We start from the raw sequence: 17500 nt of genomic DNA, 5'->3' as shown, positions 1-17500 counted from the left end.
TAGAGGAGTTAATGCTGATTGTAGCCAAGAGTCCGCCTACAACTTACTAGCTGAGTGGTCTCTGGAAACAGATGCAGGTCATTTTCTGTGTGTGCGCGCCCCTCCTTCTACTTGCTACTTGGCGTTCTCTCTAGCAATTCAACAGAGACAGCCAATCAGAAAAAAGTTGAGGAGGTCTTGCTGAATGTAGGCAAAGGAAAGCTAAGTTGCCTCTTGAAACAGCTACAAATCACCTGCTTATGTTCCCTGTGTGCCCCACCTTCTGCCTGGCGCTTGACTTTCTCAACAGCAGTTCATCAGAGACAGCCAATCAGAAATCAGTAGAGGAGTTCTTGCTCAGTTCTTGCCTAGAATATGTAGTCAAGAGACGACTTGGGGGCGGGGGAGGAATCCCCCTGCAGTAAAAAGGTCAGGACGCTTTGCCTGTGTCCCAGAAAGATGCGGGGCACCCGCTACATATAGGAACACAAATGTGTTTTAATTGATGGGGCACAGCATAATTTCGGGGGGGGGGGGGTCAGGGCCCCCTCTGGCCCCCCTTAGTGACGCCATTGCTTGTCTGTACAGAATGCATGGAGTAAAGGAAAGCCCAGGGAAGACAGCCAGTCTGGGGGATTTCCTGTTTGGTGTTTTCTCTGTCCCGGTTCGGCCCGCCTAATTCTCTCTCACAACCTCTCTTGGCAGAACCTCAACGTGTCCTTCCAGGTCTGCGGCATGGACTCGCTGAGCGTGCGCGCGTTGGACACGGACACCATCAGCCAGTGCAAAGAGAAGATCCTGGAGGCTTTCTGCAAGAACCTGCCCTTTTCCCAGTGGCCTCAGGTGGAGGATGTGGATTTGGGTAAGTGTCACCGCACTGTCCACACGGGGTTATCTCAACTATCAGTTCCCCCCCACTGTGGACTACAGACCACCTCCCCCTATGGAAGTGAGTGGGAGTTGCTGTTTAGTCTTAAAACACTTCCTGCTCTAGAGTGACAACGCTTCTTCTCCATAGATACAGTACAGTGAGCAGAGGTGTGCGCAGTCTATTGCATTAGCTGCAAGAAACTAAATGGGTGGGACTTTAAATGAGGCGCAAGGCATAGAGCCAAGCGCTTCCATCCCCAATATTTTGAACAATAAGGAATAGGGTGGGACTTTAAATGAACTCTATGGCATTAGAGTTCAAACACACAAATATATATATATATATATACACTATGGGGGTTATTTACTAAAGGCAAATCTACTTTGCATTACAAGTGCACTTGAAAGTGCAGACCTTGTAGATCCGAGCGGTGACATGCAAGGAATAAAAAAAATTTTTTTTTTAGCTTGCATATGATTGGATGATAAAATCAGCAGAGCTTGGTGGTTGGTGTCAGTAGGGCTGTGGATGTGTCATTAGGGCAAAGGTTCGTGTCAGTAAGGCAGTGGTTGGCTTCAGTAGGGCAGAGGACAGTGTCAGTAGGGCAGTGGATGTGTCATAAGGGCAGAGGTGGGTGCCATTAGGGCAGTGGTTGGTGTCAGTAGGGCAGTGGTTGGTGTCAGCAGGGCAGTGGTTGGTGTCAGGAGGGCAGTGGTTGGTGTCAGGAGGGCAGTGGTTAGTGTCAGTAGGGCAGAGGTGGGTGTCAGTAGTGCTGTGGACGGTGTCAGTAGGGCAGAGGTGGGTGTCAGTAGGTCAGTGGTTGGTGTCAGTAGGGCAGTGGTTGGTGTCAGTAGGGCAGAGGTGGGTGTCAGTAGTGCTGTGGACATGTCAGTAGGGCAGAGGTGGGTGTCAGTAGGGCAGAGAACAGTGTAAGTAAGTCAGTGGTTGGTGTCAGTAGGGCAGAGGTGGGTGTCAGTAGTGCTGTGGACATGTCAGTAGGGCAGAGGTGGGTGTCAGTAGGGCAGAGAACAGTGTAAGAAGGGCAGAGGTTGGTGTCAGTAGGGCAGAGGTGGGTGTCATTAGGGCAGTGGTTGGTGTCAGTTGGGCAGTGGCTGGTGTCAGTAGGGCTGTGGATGTGTCATTAGGGCAAAGGTTTGTGTCAGTAGGGCAGTGGTTGGCTTCAGTAGGGCAGAGGACAGTGTAAGAAGGGCAGAGGTTGGTGTCAGTAGGGCAGTGGATGTGTCATTAGGGCAGAGGTGGGTGTCAGTAGGGCAGTGGTTGGTGTCAGTAGGGCAGTGGTTGGTGTCAGTAGGGCAGTGGTTGGTGTCAGTAGGGCTGACGTTGGTGTCAGTAGGGCAGTGGTTGGTGCCAGTAGGGCAGAGGTGGGTGTCAGTAGGGCTGTGGACATGTCAGTAGGGCAGAGGTGGGTGTCAGTAGGGCTGAGGTTGGTGTCAGTAGGGCTGAGGTTGGTGTCAGTAGGGCAGAGGTGGGTGTCATTAGGGCAGTGGTTGGTGTCAGTATAGCAATGGTTAGTGTCAGTATAGCAATGGTTGGTGTCATTAGGGCAGAGGATGTGTCATTAGGGCAGTGGTTGGTGTCAGTAGGGCAGTGGTTGGTGTCAGTAGGGCAGTGGTTGGTGTCAGTAGGGCAGAGGTGGGTGTCAGTAGAGCTGTGGACATGTCAGTAGGGCAGAGGTGGGTGTCAGTAGAGCTGTGGACATGTCAGTAGGGCAGAGGTGGGTGTCAGTAGGGCAGTGGTTGGCTTCAGTAGGGCAGAGGACAGTGTCATTAGGGCAGAGATTGGTGTCATTAGGGCAGAGAACAGTGTAAGAAGGGCAGTGGCTGGTGTCAGTAGGGCAGAGGTTTGTGTCAGTAGGGCAGAGGTTTGTGTCCGTAGGGCAGAGGACGTGTCCGTAGGGCAGAGGTTGATGTTATTTGGGCTGAGGTGGGTGTCAGTAGGGCAGTGGACAAGTCAGGGCAGAGGTTGGTGTCATTAGGGCAGTGGTTGGTGTCAGTTGGACAGTGGCTGGTGTCAGTAGGGCAGAGGTGGTTGTCAGTAGGGATGAGGTTGGTGTCAGTAGGGCAGAGGACGGTGTCAGTCGTTTTTTTATAATTTTTTTCTTTTTTTCTTTGTATATTCTTACAATATTTTTCATTTAATTAAATTTTTTTAGGAGTTGGGGGCTTTGGTGAAATATCGGGGGTCTACACAGACAGCCACTATCTCTTCAGCCTCAGCCACACTAGTCAGTGAATGAATGGGAAGCACTCTGTGCTGAGAAGTTTCCTGTTCATTCACAAACTGCTGCTTAGCAAACAGTTTACTAGGCTTCAGTTATGAATGGACACAGCGAGTAATCGGTACTAATCGCTCACCGTGTTCATTCAGAAAAGGAAGGGGCTGATACAGGGTCGGGGCTGATAAAGGGTGAGCAGCCGGTGGGAAAGGAGAAGAGGAAAGCTGGCAGCACTGCGGGGGGTTCGGGGGACCTGGGCAGAAGGGGGAATCTGTGCTGCATGGAGTGATTAGGGTGTGTCCTGGCACACCTGGCATGCCCTGTGCTCATGCCAGTGAGGGTACTCATTCTTGAACAGGAAGTATTATTCTGGCAGGATTACCAGGTGAAAGTAAAAGTAAAAAAAACACCGGCTTTCTCTCCAGCAGGACTGCAATAAGCCACGCCTCCTGGCTGAAGGTGGCCACTCACAGCAGCTTAAATTCAAATCCTTGCAGGTGCCGAAAGGCAGGCGCGGTATTTACGACAGTGAACGGGATCTTTGGGCGTTTATGTTTATGTTGTTCTTCTTCCTCCGCAGAATGGTTTGCCTCCCTTTCCCAACCCCTTATCCTGCGAGATCTGGACGATACGTCACTCATGGAGGACGGAAGGAAGAAGCTGAACACACTCTCACATTATAAGGTACCAGAAGTGCTGCCAATGATATGGACACCAATGCTGGCTTGCAACTGACCCATGAGAAAAAAAAAAATATATATATATACAGTATCTCACAAAAGTAAGTACACCCCCCACATTTCTGTGAACCTTTTCATGTGACAACACTGAAGAAATATCACTTTGCTACAATGTTGTGTAGTGAGTGTACAGCTTGTATAACGGTGTACATTTTCTGTCCCCTCAAAATAACTCAACACACAGCCATTAATGTCTAAACCGCTGGCAACAAAAGTGAGGACACCCCTAAGTACAAATGTCCAAATTGTAGCAAAGTGTATTTTCTTCAGTGTTGTCACATGAAAAGATATACCGTATATACTCGAGTATAAGCCGACCCGAATATAAGCTGAGACACCTAATTTCACTACACAAATAGCTGGATTCAGGTACGGCGGCGCATCTTTCAGGTGGCGTAGCGTATCGCATATACGCTACGCCGCCGTAAGTCAGAGAGGCAAGTGCTGTATTCACAAAGCACTTGCCTCCTAAGTTACGGCGGCGTAGCGTAAATGGGGCCGGCGTAAGCGTGCCCAATTCAAATGAGGATGAGGGGGCATGTTTTATGTAAATGGGTGGTGACCCGACGTGATTGCCGTTTTGTACGAACGGCGAATGCGCCGTCTGTGTACATATCCCAGTGTGCATTGCTCCAAAGTACGCCACAAGGACGTATTGGTTTTCCAACGTGAACTTAAATTACGTCCAGCCCCATTCACGGACGACTTACGCAAACGACGTAAAATTTTCAAATTTCTACGCGGAAACGACAGCCAAGCTTTCTGAATCCAGCTAAAAAATGGGAAAACGTATTGACTCGAGTATAAGCCGTGGGTGTCTATCTGCATGTCTCACTGTGCCTCATTTTGCCTCACTGTGTCTATGTCCATGCCTCACTGTGCCTATGTCCATGCCTCACTGTGTCCATGCCTCACTGTGCCCATGCCTCACTGTGCCCATGCCTCACTGTGTCTATGCCTCATTGTGTCCATGTCCATGCCTCACTGTGCCCATGCCTCACTGTGCCCATGTCCATGCCTCACTGTGCTTATGCCTCACTGTGCCCATGTGCATGCCTCACTGTGTCCATGCCTCACTGTGCCCATGACTAGACTGAGGCCCCGTACACACGGCCGAGTTTCTCGGCAGAATTCAGCCAGAAACTCGATCGGAGCTGTATTCTGCCGAGAAAACCGACGAGGATCTCGTCGGGCCAAATAGAGAACATGTTCTCTATTTCCTCGTTAGTCAGCGGGGAAACTTGTCTCGCCGAGATCCTCGGCGGCTTCACAAGGAACTCGACGAGCAAAACGATGTGTTTTGCTCGACGATTTTCTCGGCCGTGTGTACGGGGCCTGACATTTAACATGGGAGTCTATGGAAGGGGTGCCCGGCTTTGAAAAATTGGTGCTCCCCAGCCGTAGGTCCCCCAGACTAAAAAATGTTGCACACTTGTAGAGGAGTAATGAGACTACATGTGTGCCAAGTTCCGGGTCCAGGGGACCTACGTCCGGCCGGTACCGGGTCCCCAAAAATCACCGGAGAAATGACCGTTTAACATGGGAGTCTATGGAAGGGGTGCCCGGGTTTGAAAAATCGGTGCTCCCCGGCCAACAAACTTTTCACACTTGTAGAGGAAGAGTGGGGGCTACATGTGTGCCCAGGGGGGCATTTTCAGGACAAAAAATAATGTGCTGAAAAACTTGGCTTATACTCGAGTATATACGGTAATAAAATATTTTTCAAAAATGTTAGGGGTGTACTTACTTTTGTGAGATACTGTATATATGGTGCTGTCTGCAGTTGTTAAAAATTAGTATAGTGCAAAATGTTTTTTATATATATATATTTGCCGCCAGCTAAAGCCACAACGGCGGCACATGTTGCTCATGTATTGTTGCGAATGATATTTTTAGACGTCTATAATGAGAAAAATGTATATTAAATGACGTCCGGAGGTTTCTGTGTTCGAAGTTTTATTGTTCTAAGAGAACATAAAGACAGACGCAGGAAACGTTTGGCGCTCATCGGAGCTTCCATAGACGGATTTGTACTGGCCATTCCATAGAAGAAAAGGGGCAAAGCTTAAGGATCGCCAAACTATGGCCCTCCAGCTGTTGTGGAACTACACGTCCCATGAGGCATTGTGATACGCTGACATTCACAGCCATGACTAGGCGTGATGGGAATTGTAGTTCCTGAACAACTGGAGGGCCGTAGTTTGGAGACTCCTAAAGATGCAGTGCACTGCAGTGCAGTGCAGTGTGGAGATTCTCCTATTAACAGAGGCGGCTCTTTAATTAGACAAATTAGGCGGTCGCCTAAGGCCTCGCAGTCACAGGGGCCTCGCGGCCGCCTAACTTGCCCGATTCTTTTTTTTTATAAATAATTGTATGTTAAAACACCACCCCCACCTCCTGACACCATCACCTCCTGCCCCTCAACCTCCTGCCACAGTGCCACCATCAACTCCTGCCCCACAACCTCCTGCCACAGTGCCACCATCACCTCCTGCCCCTCAACCTCCTGCCACAGTGCCACCATCACCTCCTGTCCCACAACCTCCTGCCACAGTGCCACCATCACCTCCTGTCCCACAACCTCCTGCCACAGTGCCACCATCACCTCCTGTCCCACAACCTCCTGCCACAGTGCCACCATCACCTCCTGTCCCACAACCTCCTGCCACAGTGCCACCACCACCTCCTGTCCCACAACCTCCTGCCACAGTGCCACCATCACCTCCTGTCCCACAACCTCCTGCCACAGTGCCACCATCACCTCCTGCCCCACAACCTCCTGCCACAGTGCCACCATCACCTCCTGTCCCACAACCTCCTGCCACAGTGCCACCATCACCTCCTGTCCCACAACCTCCTGCCACAGTGCCACCATCACCTTCTGCCCCACAACCTCCTACCACAGTGCCACCATCACCTCCTGCCCCACAACCTCTTGCCACAGTGCCACCATCACCTCCTGCCCCTCAACCTCCTGCCACAGTGCCACCATCACCTCCTGCCCCTCAACCTCCTGCCACAGTGCCACCATCACCTCCTGCCCCACAACCTCCTGCCACAGTGCCACCATCACCTCCTGCCCCTCAACCTCCTGCCACAGTGCCACCATCACCTCCTGCCCCTCAACCTCCTGCCACAGTGCCACCATCACCTCCTGCCACAGTGCCACCATCACCTCCTGCCCCACAACCTCCTGCCACAGTGCCACCATCACCTCCTGCCCCACAACCTCCTGCCACAGTGCCACCATCACCTTCTGCCACCATCTTCTTTATTACCTTGAAGCAGGGCTGGACTCTGGGCTGTGCTGTCACGGCTCCGTCCTCTGCCTCTGCCTGGCGAGTGTCACTGCCAAAGTGTCCCTCCTGAGTCCTCCTGACTCGATCGGCTATTCAAAAATGGCGCCGGGTGGCACCATTACGTATCTGTGCATCTGCCGCCCGGCCGAGGTAAGACATTTCTCACAGTGACCAATCAGATTAAGCTGTGGTAGTGTGAAGGTGATTGGTGATACAGAAAGGGGGAGGTAACTACCCAGCACAGGCATTGGGAAGGGAAGTACACTCCCAGGGACCCTTCGGGGTGCTGCCTGGATTCTGGTTGCAGTGCAATACACAGATAACTGAGTGAACTTTTCTACATTGGCACAGTTGCAGTACTTGCTGGATGGTATTAGTAGCTCATTGATTGCATTCACTGTTAACTTGGATTAATTGAACTGTAAAAGATGAACCTCACAGTGTGCAGTGTATGACGGTCTGACATTATTTTCCTAACAGGTCTGTGATGGAGCTTCGTTGGCCATGAGCTTGAAGGATCAGAGAGATAACACATTGGGGCGAGGTGAGCAAAGATTTACATCAACATAAAAGGCTTGAGTAGAAAAGCCTGTCCCCTGCCAGCATGCTGCAAGGAAGGGCCCTTGTTCTCAGTGTGGAAGCAGCGGTCTCTCCGTAGAGGTCGGACACCCTTAGCAGGCGGGGGGCGGGGGGGTGTATCCCAACCCTGCATAGGGACCACTGCTTCTACACAGCGAGCAAGGGTCCTTCTCTGCAACGTGCTGAATCAATCATGAAATTCATCTGATTGGCCCTGACTGCGGACCTGTGAAAATGCAGCTGGTGTGTACTCAGGTTCCCAGTGCTGCTCACTTAAATCCTCACTGTATTCCTCAGTGGGAGAGGATGCAGCACAGAGTCATGACGGTCCAGGAGCCTTGTGAAAAACAGTGGTGGCTGGTGAAGTTTTAGGATGGGGGGGGGGCGCCAGACACCACCCTTTCTTTTTGACCCCTCCCACTTTTCATTAGCCACACCCGTTATATAATCCACCCACTCTGTCCCCTGTATTCCACTTGCTTCCACCCATAGTGTCAGGTGTATACAGCCCCAGCATTACAGGACAGAGTATACAGCTCAGCATTACAGGACAGAGTATACAACCCCAGAATCACAGGACAGAGTATACAGCTCAGCATTACAGGACAGAGTATACAACCCCAGAATCACAGGACAGAGTATACAGCCCCAGCATTACAGGACAGAGTATACAGCCCCAGAATCACAGGACAGAGTATACAGCCCCAGCATTACAGGACAGAGTATACAGCTCAGCATTACAGGACAGAGTATACAGCTCAGCATTACAGGACAGAGTATACAGCTCAGCATCACAGGACAGAGTATACAGCTCAGCATTACAGGACAGAGTATACAGCCCCAGCATTACAGGACAGAGTATACAGCTCAGTATTACAGGACAGAGTATACAACTCAGCATCACAGGACAGAGTATACAGCTCAGGGTATATAGCCCAGCATCACAGATCAGGTTATACAGCTCAGCATCACAGCCAGGGTATACAGCTCAGTGTATTCAGCTCAGCATCACAGATCAGGTATACAGCTTTGGGGTATACAGCTCAGCATCACAGATTTAAGGTATACAGCTTGGGGTATACAGCTCAGCCTCACATCTCAGGGTATACAGCGCAGGATATACAGTTCAGCATCACAGATCAGGGTATACAGATCAGGGTATACAGCTCAGTGTATTCAGCTCAGCATCACAGATCAGGATATACAGCTCGGGGTATACAGCCCAGCATCACAGATTGAGGTATACAGCTCAGCCTCACAGCTCAGGATATACAGCTTAGGGTATACAGCTTAGCATCACAGATCAGAGTATACAGCTCAGCATCACAGATCAGAGTATACAGCTCAGCATCACAGATCAGGGTATACAGCTTAGCATCACAGATCAGGGTATATAGCACAAGCAAGTGGTGGGTCTTCTTGACCAGCAGCCAATATCCCATATGTGCAGATCCTGCTGAATCTGGCTGCAGTGAATGATGTAAAATGAAGATTACCTGAGTAGGCTTTCTTTTAATTGTTCTTGTTTTGTTTTTTGTTTTATCGTAAAGGTTTTTATTGTCTTTTTTTTGTTTTTGTTTTTTTGTTTCAGCAAAAGACCTGGACACTGACAAGTACTTCCATCTGGTAAGTTATGTATAAAATTGTATCTTTTTTTGGTAGAGTCTGAGCCGGAAATGTTTTAACCAAATATTTTAAAATTACAATTTTAGCAGATCTCGCTGAGGATGTGCTGTATATTTTTTTACAAGAACAGCATTGCCAAAAAAAAAAAAAAAAAGCCTAGTTTGTCCAGAAAAAGTAATATATGAATTACTTTGCTATCCCAAGTAATGACAATGTTATCACCAAATAAACAGGCCCATAGTTCAAATGTTAACATTACAGTGTACAGGTAAAGTATGAGTTCTGATGTGGTTAATTTATTAATTTATTTATTTATTTTTACTTTTTTTTTATATATATATATTTGTTTTATTTTTTTAAATATTTATTTAAATTAAATAATTTGTAATATTTAATACAATTTAAATTAAATATTTTATAAACCTATTTAAAAAATTGTAAAGTTGAACAAGAGTTGATACACTTATATATAGACATACAGAAAAAATAACCTCAAATCTTGCCTGACATGCAAATTAAACAAACGACAGCTCCCTGCCACATGGATGGGATTGATGTATGAATTCGATCTTCGCCAAAGAAATGTATATGTATACTTTTTATTTACAGTAAAATTACTTTTCTTAACGTACAATTGATCAGATAAAAAAAAATGTGTTTATTATTTTAAATCTGTTGATCTAAAGATTACATAAAAAATAAAATATTTTTTTACAAGAACAGCATTGCCAAATAAAAAAACATAGTTTGTCCAGAAAAAGTAGTATCACCAAATAAACAGGCCCATAGTTTAAATGTTAACATTACAGTGTACAGGTACAGTATGAGTTCTGATGTGGTTAATTTTCTTTTTTTTTATTTGGTATTATTCTTTTTTTATTATTATTATTCTTTTTTAATATTTGCTTTATTTTTTAAATATTCATTTAAATTAATAATTTGTAATATTTAATACAATTTAAATGAAATATTTTATAAATCTATTTGATAAATCTTAAAGTTGAACACGAGTTGATACACTTATATATAGACATACAGAAATATAACCTCAATCTTGCCTGACATGCAAATTAAACAAACGACAGCTCCCTGCCACTTGGATGTCATTGATGTTTAAATTCGATATTCGCCAAAGAAATGTATATGTATACTTTTTATTTACTTTTTTTTTTTAAAAGTAAAATTGGATCAGATAAAAAAAAAAATGTGTTTATCTTACATCTGTTGATCTAAAGATTACATAAAAATTTTTTTTTTACAAGAACAGCACTGCCAAAAAAAAAAGCCTAGTTTGTCCAGAAAAAGTAGTATATGAATTACTTTGCTATCCTAAATAATGACAATGTTATCACCAAATAAACAGGCCCATAGTTCAAACGTTAACATTACAGTGTAGAGGTACATTATGAGTTCTGATGTGGTTAATTTTTTTTTTATTATTCTTTTTTTTTTTATATTCTTTTTATTATTATTATTATTATTATTTTTTTTTATATTTGTTTTATTTTTTAAATATTTATTTAAATTTAATAATTTGTCATATTTAATACAATTAAAATGAAAACATTTTTTTTAAATCTATTTAATAAATCCTAAAGTTGAACAAGAGTTGATACACTTATATATAGACATACAGAAATATAACCTCAAATCTTGCCTGACATGCAAATTAAACAAACGACAGCTCCCTGCCACATGGATGTGATTTGATGTTTAAATTCGATCTTGCCAAAGAAATGTATATGTATACTTTTTATTACTTTTTTTTTTTAAGTAAAATTGATCAGAAAAAAAAAATATGTGTTTATCTTACATCTGTTGATCTAAAGATTACATAAAAAATGTAATATTTTTTTACAAGAACAGCACTGCCAAAAAAAAAAAAAAAGCATAGTTTGTCCAGAAAAAGTAGTATATTAATTACTTTGCTATCCTAAGTAATGACAATGTTATCACCAAATAAACAGGCCCATAGTTCAAACATTAACATTACAGTGTACAGGTACAGTATGAGTTCTGATGTGGTTAATTTTTTTTATTATTATTATTATTTTTTTATATTTTTTTAAATATTTATTTCAATTAAATTAATTTGTAATATTTAATGCAATTTAAATGAAATATTTATGATGTGGTTAATTTTCTTTTTTTTTTATTATTCTTTTTTTATTATTATTATTATTATTTTATATATATATATATTTGTTTTATTTTTGTAATATTTATTTAAATTGAATAATTTGTCATATTTAATACAATTTAAATGAAATATTTTATAAATCTATTTGATAAATCTTAAAGCTGAACAAGAGTTGATACACTTATATATAGACATACAGAAAAATAACCTCAAATCTTGCCTGACATGCAAATTAAACAAACGACAGCTCCCTGCCACATGGATGTGATTGATGTTAAATTCGATCCTCGCCAAAGGAAAAATAAAAAATGTAAATTGTAAGTGCGCAGTCAACTTGCTGAGAACTCTCATCACTTTGATAAAGTTTGAGCTGTTTTCACTCAACTTTTTTCAACACTCCCGAATTGTTCCAAGGTCGTTTTTCACCGTCTTGGAGGGGATGGAGGAGGGGAAGGGGTAGGTAACCCATAGTACAAAAAAAAAAAAAAAAAAAAAAGTGTATTTTTAGAAATAAACTGATGGAGACGGCCGGGTTATGAGATAATCTTACAGATATTACAGAAGTCTGTGTAATTGGAATCAGGCCGCCATGTGCCTGCGATAACACTGCCAGACAGGAATCTGGGGTCATTCGAGGAATGCCAGGTTATTGTAACCCCCCCAGTTCTATCTCTCTCGCAGCCTGCTGTAAAATTAGTTTGCGGTCACACAGACGGTTCTTATTTCCAGATATTAACAGAAAACATGGAAGTAACACGCATCGTGCGTGTGAGCACATCCCCCTTCATAGGGTCTCCATGGGGGGCCATCCTGCCTGCAGGTGATGGAAAGAGGCTTCCAATTTTAGTAGACTCGAGTCGGGGGTCCATGGAATGACAACGTTCTTCCCCGACCTCGGGCCCTTCCGTACAACTGTAAAGGCAACTGGGGTTTAAGGTGGAACCCCTGCCAATAATTTTAATTTCATTCTAAACATCCTTTACAACAAAATAAGAGATTGTACTCACCTTAAAATCTCTTTCTTTGAGTCCATAGATGGATACAGATAGTAATTAGCTGTTGGATTATACTGCCACCCAGGCCCGGACTGGGACAAAAAATAGGCCCAGGCATTTTAGACTGGCGCGGCGGGGGTTAGTGATGGGATGTGGGGTGAGATAAAGAAATATAGATAGACAGAGAGAGAGAGAGAGAAAGAAAGAAAGAAAGAAAGAAAGAAAGAAAGAAAGAAAGAAAGATACAAAGAAAGATAAAGATAGAAAGAAAGGAAGGTGGATAGATAGATAGATAGAGAGATAGATAGATAGATAGATAGATAGATAGATAGATAGATAGATAGAGAAAAATAAAAAAACAGATAGAAAGAAGGGAAGGAAAGAAGATAGAGAAAGAAACAAAGAAAGATAGATAAAGATAGATATAGATAGATAGATAAATAAAGATAGATATATAGAAAGGAATGAAGATAGATAAAGATAGAAAGAAAGAAGGGGAGGAAGGAAGATAGATAGATAGATAGATAGATAGATAGATAGATAGATAGATAGATAGATACAGTAGATATAGATAGATAGACAGACAGAGATAGAAAGAAAGAAGGGAAGGAAGATAGATAGATAAGTAGATAGAAAGTAAGGAAGATAGATACAGATAGAAAGAAAGAAGGGAAGGAAGATAGATACAGATAGAAAGAAAGAAGGGAAGGAAGATAGATAGATAAAGAGAGATATATATAGATAGATAGATAGATAGATAGATAGATAGATAGATAGACAGACAGAGATAGAAAGAAAGAAGGGAAGGAAGATAGATAGATAAAGATAGATAGATAATAGGGAGAGAGAAAGAAAGAAAGGTGAAGAGAGAGAAAGAGAGAGAAGGGAATTAAGGGCACCACTTACATCAGTTTACAGGACTCAGTCAGAGGCAGGAGGGACTGACTGGATGGATATGAGACTCCATCTTTCCTTTCTGTTTGGCTTTATCTTGAATATTCCCGCCCACATCCCTTAGGCAGCAGAACAGTGTCTGTCGGGGAGAGTGGGCGGGGCAGACACATGAGGAGGAGGAGAGGGAGGAGTAGAAGCAGCTCTCTCCTCTAACTGGTCCTGCGGGCAGCAAGGGGAGGGGAAGGAGAATCGCCCCCCGCTCATCTCTCTCTATCTTAGCGCTGTGTTGTGGCGGGGGGGTGTGAGGGATCTTGCTATCAGGTAAACTGGGGCATCCCCTCTCGGCCCTGCAACTGCGGCCCACCAGGCATATGCCCGTTATGCCCTATGGCCATCCGGGCCTGCTGCCCACCTACAGGAGGGTTGGACATCCCCAACAGTTAATAGCTTCCTGTTTCCTCAACAGACGAGAAAGAAAATAAGATTTTTTTACTCACCGTAAAATATTTTGTCTTGAGAGTCCATAGAGCAGGGGTCTCAAACGTGACGGCCCTCCAACTTTGCAAAACTACATGTCCCATGAGGCATTGCAAGGCTGACAATTACAAGCATGACTCCCACAGGCAGAGACAGATGGGGACTTGTAGTTTCACACAGCAGGAGGGCCGCAGTGAGACTCTGCCATAGAGGGACACAAATAGTAATTAACTGTTGGATTATACTGCCACCTATAGGAGGATTTGACATCCCAACAGAAAAGGGGTTGTATGGGTTCGTTTCCACTGTGCAGTTTGTTTTGCACAGAGTGGCCCCGATCCTGCTGTTCTGGGCTCCCACGGTGTCTGTCTTGGCTCCTCCCCGCTAAAGCTAACCCCCTCTGGGAAGCTCTTTCCTGGGGGGGTTAGTTGGCGGGCGCGCTCCCGTGTCATACAGTTGCCGTCCATAGACGCCAAGTGTATGACTCGCCCCCCCGGCAGGCACGTCATTGGATGTGATTGACAGCAGCGGGAGCCAATGGCTGTGCTGCTATCAATCTATCCAATCAACGGCCAGACTCAGTGGAGAAGAGGACGCCGGGGGGACACACACAGTGGGTTTTACTCAGTGTCAAATGTTTTTCTTGGAGTGCTTTGAAGTAATGAATTGTTGGGTTATACTGCCACATACAGGAGAATTGGACACCTTGATAGCTAATGGCTTCCTGTGTTCCATCAGTGGACGAGAAAATCGAATTTTTAGCACTAATTTAAAAAAGAGAATTTTCTTGGGGGTTATTGAGGGAAATGGGTAGTAATTATCCGTCAGGTTATACTGACACTTACGGGAGGATTGGAAATAGGATTTTTGTACTCGTCGCCACCTACAGGAGGGTGTATTCCCCACAGGTATTTCTTCCTGTGTCCGTCAATGGAGAAGAAGAAAACACGATTTTTTTGTACTTGTGTATTTGCTGTCCAATCAGTTTCTTGGAGTCCTTCGAGGGACACAGGAAGTCATATACTGTTGGGTTATACTGCCACCTGCGGGAGGATTGGACACCCCAACAGTTAATGACTTCCTGTTTTCCTCAACAGACGAGAAAGAAAATAAGATATTTTTTTTTTACTCACTGTCAAATCTTTTCTTGGAGTCCTTTGAAGGCCACAACTAGTATAAATTGTTAAGTTATACTGCCACCTACAGGAGAATTGGGACACCTTGACAGCTAATGGCTTCCTGTGTCAGTCAGTGGACGAGAGATTTTTTATTTTTTTAGCACTAATTGAAAGATTATTTATTTGTTTAGCACTAATTGAAAGATTATTTCTTTTTTTTTCTTTTTTTTTTTGAGGGAAAATGGGTAGTAATTACCTGTCAGGTTATCCGACACACAGAGGGAGGAAATTGGATTTTTGTACTCAATTGTCACCTACAGGAGGGTTGGGACATCCCAACAGTTAATGGCTTCCTGTTTCCTCAACAGACGAGAAAGAAAATATGTTTGTTTTTTTTTACTCTCTGTCAAATGTTTTTCTTGGGGTGCATTGAAGGACACCGTAGTAATAAAATGCTGGGTTTATACTGCCACCTACAGGAGGATGGACAACCCCAACGGTTAATGGCTTCCTGTTTCCTCAACAGACGAGAAAGAAAATATGAATTTTTTTTACTCACTGTCAAATCATTTTCTTGGAGTCCTTTGAAGGACACAGGTAGTAATAAACTGTTGGGTTATACTGCCACATACAGGAGAATGGACACCTTGACAGCTAATGGCCTCCTGTGTCAGTCAGTGGACAAGAAATAAAATACAATTTTACACTCATTGAAAGATCATTTTCTTTTTTTTTTTTTTTTTTTTTTTTTTATTTTACCTGTCAGGTATACCGACACATAGGGAAGGAAATGGATTTTTGTACTCATTGCCACCTACAGGAGATTGGACAACCCAACAATTAATGGATTCCTGTTTCTTCAACAGACGAGAAAGAAAATACAATTATTATTTTTTTTTACTCACTGTCAAATTTCTTGAGTCTATTGAAGGACACGGGTAGTAATTAATTGTTGGGCTATGCTGCCACCTACAGGAGGATTGGGCATCCCAACGGTTAATGGCTTCCTGTTTCCTCAACATACAAGAAAGAAAATATGTAGAGAAGTGATTTTCGCGCCAAAAGAAATGATAAAAGTGTGGGATAAATAAATAAATAAAATATCAAAAGCAGCCCCCCTGAAGACGTATTCACGAAACGATCGTCGGCGGCGCAGCCTGGTCACTCCTTTTGAACTTTATCCCCCTCCCGCATTCGGCTGTCAGCAAGGACACCTGACGGAATTCGCGCCGACACGGAAGGAGAGGCTGTTGCCTCCATATCTGAGCCTGCAGACCTAGTGCCGGGTTGGGCACTTGTTAGTGTAAGTGGCCACTTGGCCCTGCTTTGTTTTTAATTTTTTTATTTCAATAAACCGGGTTGCACTATGAGTTGTTCTCTGCCTTTTCATGTCCCATCTGCCTAATTTCCTGGAGGGAGATAGCCTGTGACACCAGTGGAAGACGCTCCATATGTTTGCAGACATTATTCTGCATATGCGATTTTGGCTTTCTTTTCATTAAGCAAGCCCTATCGCTCTGGTAAGAGCCCATTTTATCAGCACTTCTCGGGTGTTTACTCATAAGTCGTGAAGATTTTAATTGTATGCACATGGATTCCAAGAAGATTGCATGCCATCGTCAGGGTCAAGTTGAATCATTGCGATTTTGAATAAGCCAATTATCACTCTAAGAGTGCATGGACAGTGTTGTTAATACATTTTTTTTCTTTGGACTTTTTTTACTTTTTTGTTTTGTTTTTTTCTGGTTTTGGGAGCACTTTTTTTCTCATTGTGTTTCACAGTTATATTGTTCACCGGTATATCCAATCTATGGTTATTGGCACTTTATATTTTGTATTCAAGATCCAGTTGCTTTATATATCACCTTACGCAGTTCCTGCTGTTAGGGCCCGAATTGCATGTAATTACTCACATTTATGCATATAGTCTAGTGAGTGTATGTTCTTCTAATTGTGGTACACTTTAAGTTAGCCTATGGCTTTAGCGCCCCCTTATCACTTTCAATATTCAAAGAAAGAAAATATGATTTTTTTTAACTCACTGTCAAATCTTTTCTTGAGTCATTGAAGGACACAGGTACAGTAGTAATAAATTGTTGGTTATACTGCACCTACAGGAGGATTACATGTATTGACAGCCAATGCTTCCGTGTCAGTCAGTTGACGAGAAAATATGATTTTTTTTTTTACTCACTGTCAAATCTTTATAATAATTTGTTTCACTGTGCAGATAATGCAGATATACATTCAAGATTGTCCTGTCTTGAGTCCCTCGCTGACCGTTCCTTTGTGTCGCCCCTCTCAGGTTCTCCCCACAGATGACGTACTGGAACACAAAGGTCCACCGGCAGAGTCCGCAGAAGGTTCTACAGAAATCTACTTAACCCGACTCCTTTCTACAAAGGTGACTGTCTGTGCGAATGAGTATTGTATTGATTTATGTGGCCCCAAAATACGGGGAATCTAGGGCCAGATTCACCAAAGAGATACGACGGGGTATCTGCTAATACGCCGTCGTATCTCTGTTTCTATCTATGCGACTGATT

At 43.8% G+C, this 17500-nt stretch overlaps 1 protein-coding gene and 1 pseudogene across 1 annotated transcript in view; one reads left to right on the top strand and one right to left on the bottom strand.

Moving 5' to 3' along the window:
• PLXND1 (plexin D1) overlaps positions 1–17292 on the top strand; it is a gene marked incomplete at its 3' end in the record, with an annotated part of 162776 nt that extends 145484 nt beyond the window's left edge. Inside the window, 5 exon segments of the mRNA XM_040358856.1 lie at positions 685–841; positions 3667–3770; positions 7606–7669; positions 9296–9330; positions 17260–17292. Of these exon segments, the coding sequence (XP_040214790.1) occupies positions 685–841; positions 3667–3770; positions 7606–7669; positions 9296–9330; positions 17260–17292 (393 nt within the window).
• The window catches only part of LOC120945026, a 258633-nt pseudogene that overhangs the window by 185107 nt on the left and 56026 nt on the right, over positions 1–17500 (bottom strand).

The sequence above is a fragment of the Rana temporaria genome, chromosome 7 (assembly GCF_905171775.1).
Source record: "Rana temporaria chromosome 7, aRanTem1.1, whole genome shotgun sequence".
In the NCBI taxonomy this organism is placed as follows: domain Eukaryota; kingdom Metazoa; phylum Chordata; class Amphibia; order Anura; family Ranidae; genus Rana; species Rana temporaria.
This window is presented reverse-complemented; position numbering and strand designations above follow the sequence as displayed.